The sequence below is a fragment of the Cyprinodon variegatus genome, unplaced genomic scaffold (assembly GCF_000732505.1).
Source record: "Cyprinodon variegatus isolate N-32 unplaced genomic scaffold, C_variegatus-1.0 Scaffold793, whole genome shotgun sequence".
NCBI lineage: Eukaryota > Metazoa > Chordata > Actinopteri > Cyprinodontiformes > Cyprinodontidae > Cyprinodon > Cyprinodon variegatus.
Window position 1 is genome coordinate 103,517 of NW_015151246.1, and position 1,785 is coordinate 105,301.

The 1,785-nt window shown below is 43.8% G+C and overlaps 1 protein-coding gene across 1 annotated transcript in view; it reads right to left on the reverse strand.

Moving 5' to 3' along the window:
- Nucleotides 1–1,785, reverse strand: part of LOC107098609 (matrix metalloproteinase-17-like) — a 31,226-nt gene that overhangs the window by 10,285 nt on the left and 19,156 nt on the right. Inside the window, exon 6 of the mRNA XM_015396378.1 lies at nt 1,109–1,286. Coding sequence (XP_015251864.1) covers nt 1,109–1,286 — 178 coding nt within the window. The remainder of the gene's footprint in view (nt 1–1,108; nt 1,287–1,785) is intronic.

Consider the following 1,785-nt stretch of genomic DNA (forward strand, 5'->3'; position numbering starts at 1 on the left):
AGGCCAGGAATTGAACCCAGAACCTTCTTGTTGCAAGGCAGCAGTGCTGCCCACTGCGTCACTGAGCAGCCCTCAATCCACTGGACTTTGTTTCCAATTTTGAAGATGTTTTGCTTCCCATCCAGGAAGCCTTTTCAATTCAAAAAGTCTGGATTAATATTTGGCATCCATTCCAGTTCAATTTGCATGTTTTGTAGGCCTTTTGTTTGGGCCACCCTATAAGCTGGAAACCCAACACTACTCCAGACATTCTGAATGGAGAAAGCTTCCTGGATGGCAGAGAGCAGAGAAAATGTTCTGTACGCTGAATACTGCATCGTTAAACATTCTCTCGTGTTTAGAAAATATAAAACCATTTAAGCTGTGCTGTTTTTGAATTGACAGTAATTGTTTGATTTTGTCAGATGCTTGCTAGCAGTCAGCTCATACTTTTGATGCATCTTCTGCTTCCTGTTGCAGATGAACTGGGAAGAGTAATTCAGCGTTCACACTGGGCGCATCAAAGCATCTGCAAAGTGTATGGGGGACAGCATCAGGTCCAGCAGGGCGTCCAAGTGTTCTGGCATCCGAGCATCCAGAGCGTCAAAGCAACTGGACCAGCGTTTCATGCAGCGTCCAAATTTCTGCGTTTACATGTTTTTTGAGAATAAAAACACTTCTGGCGTGAACGCATGCATAACTGTCTTGCCCGAGAAGGAAAGGATAATGTCTGGATCCAACATATTTCTCTTCTCTACCACAACAAAAGCAATTGAACAACTATAATACCACAAATATAAACATGGGAAAAGATTGAGGCTGATTTGGATGTTGAGGTATGGCTAGGGCTAACCTTTGATGATCTAAATAATGAAACTAACCAAAGACAATCAGGAGCCACTCATAGGCAGCTGAAAGTGTGGGAAAACCAACTAATTAATAGACACGATAAACCAAAAATGGCAGGACGTGTTAAAACATAACTTACAAGAAGAACACTGAAAACTATCCAAATGAAAGGTAAAACCAAACATCTTATGATTGATTTAGACGCCACTTTGCTGTTATTAAAGAGAAGAGGCTCTGCTGATTGTCACCATAGAATCCACCAGTCAGCGTGCTGCTTTACCTGGCTGCCTGAAAACCCACTGCTCCTCTGCATCCAGATGGACTCCTCCTGCCCTGGCAGGATCTGAAGGGAAGAACGCATGACCCACTGCACCGCCTGCTCCATCGAAGGGATAGCTGTCGCCATGGTGACCGTGGAGGAAGTCTACCTGCAGGTCAGCTGCCTCTGGGTTGCCCACCTGGATGCAGAAGAAAGAAAATGTCAATGCCTCTAAATGCAGCACCTCCCTGGTTCATTTGGTCTCATAGCTTCTACAAAAAGATGAACTTAGTTGTGCTTCATTTTATTACGTTTGCAGGACTCAATTCAGTTTATTCATTTAGAGTCACAACACCTGTCCTCTCTGGTCCTTTTATAGAGACAATTCAACCAGATCATCCAGTCAGATTGTTTTCCATCTAAGGAAAACCAGCTGACTGTATCAACTCATTGACTCTTCAGCAATCCCTCACACTAACTCCTGCCCTGATGGGGTATAGATCATTGTTTTAGTAAAGTAACAGGTGCTGGACCTTACGGCAAAGAAAGAGGCTTTCCCCGCATCTCCCATCCAACAGCAGGATAGAACAGAGAGAGAATAGATCTGTGCGCTGTCTTTTGTAACCTTTCGCCACAAAGAAAGCACCAATCATCTAGGCAGTCCAGGCCAAGTTTGGACTCCCATTTTTAATAATAAT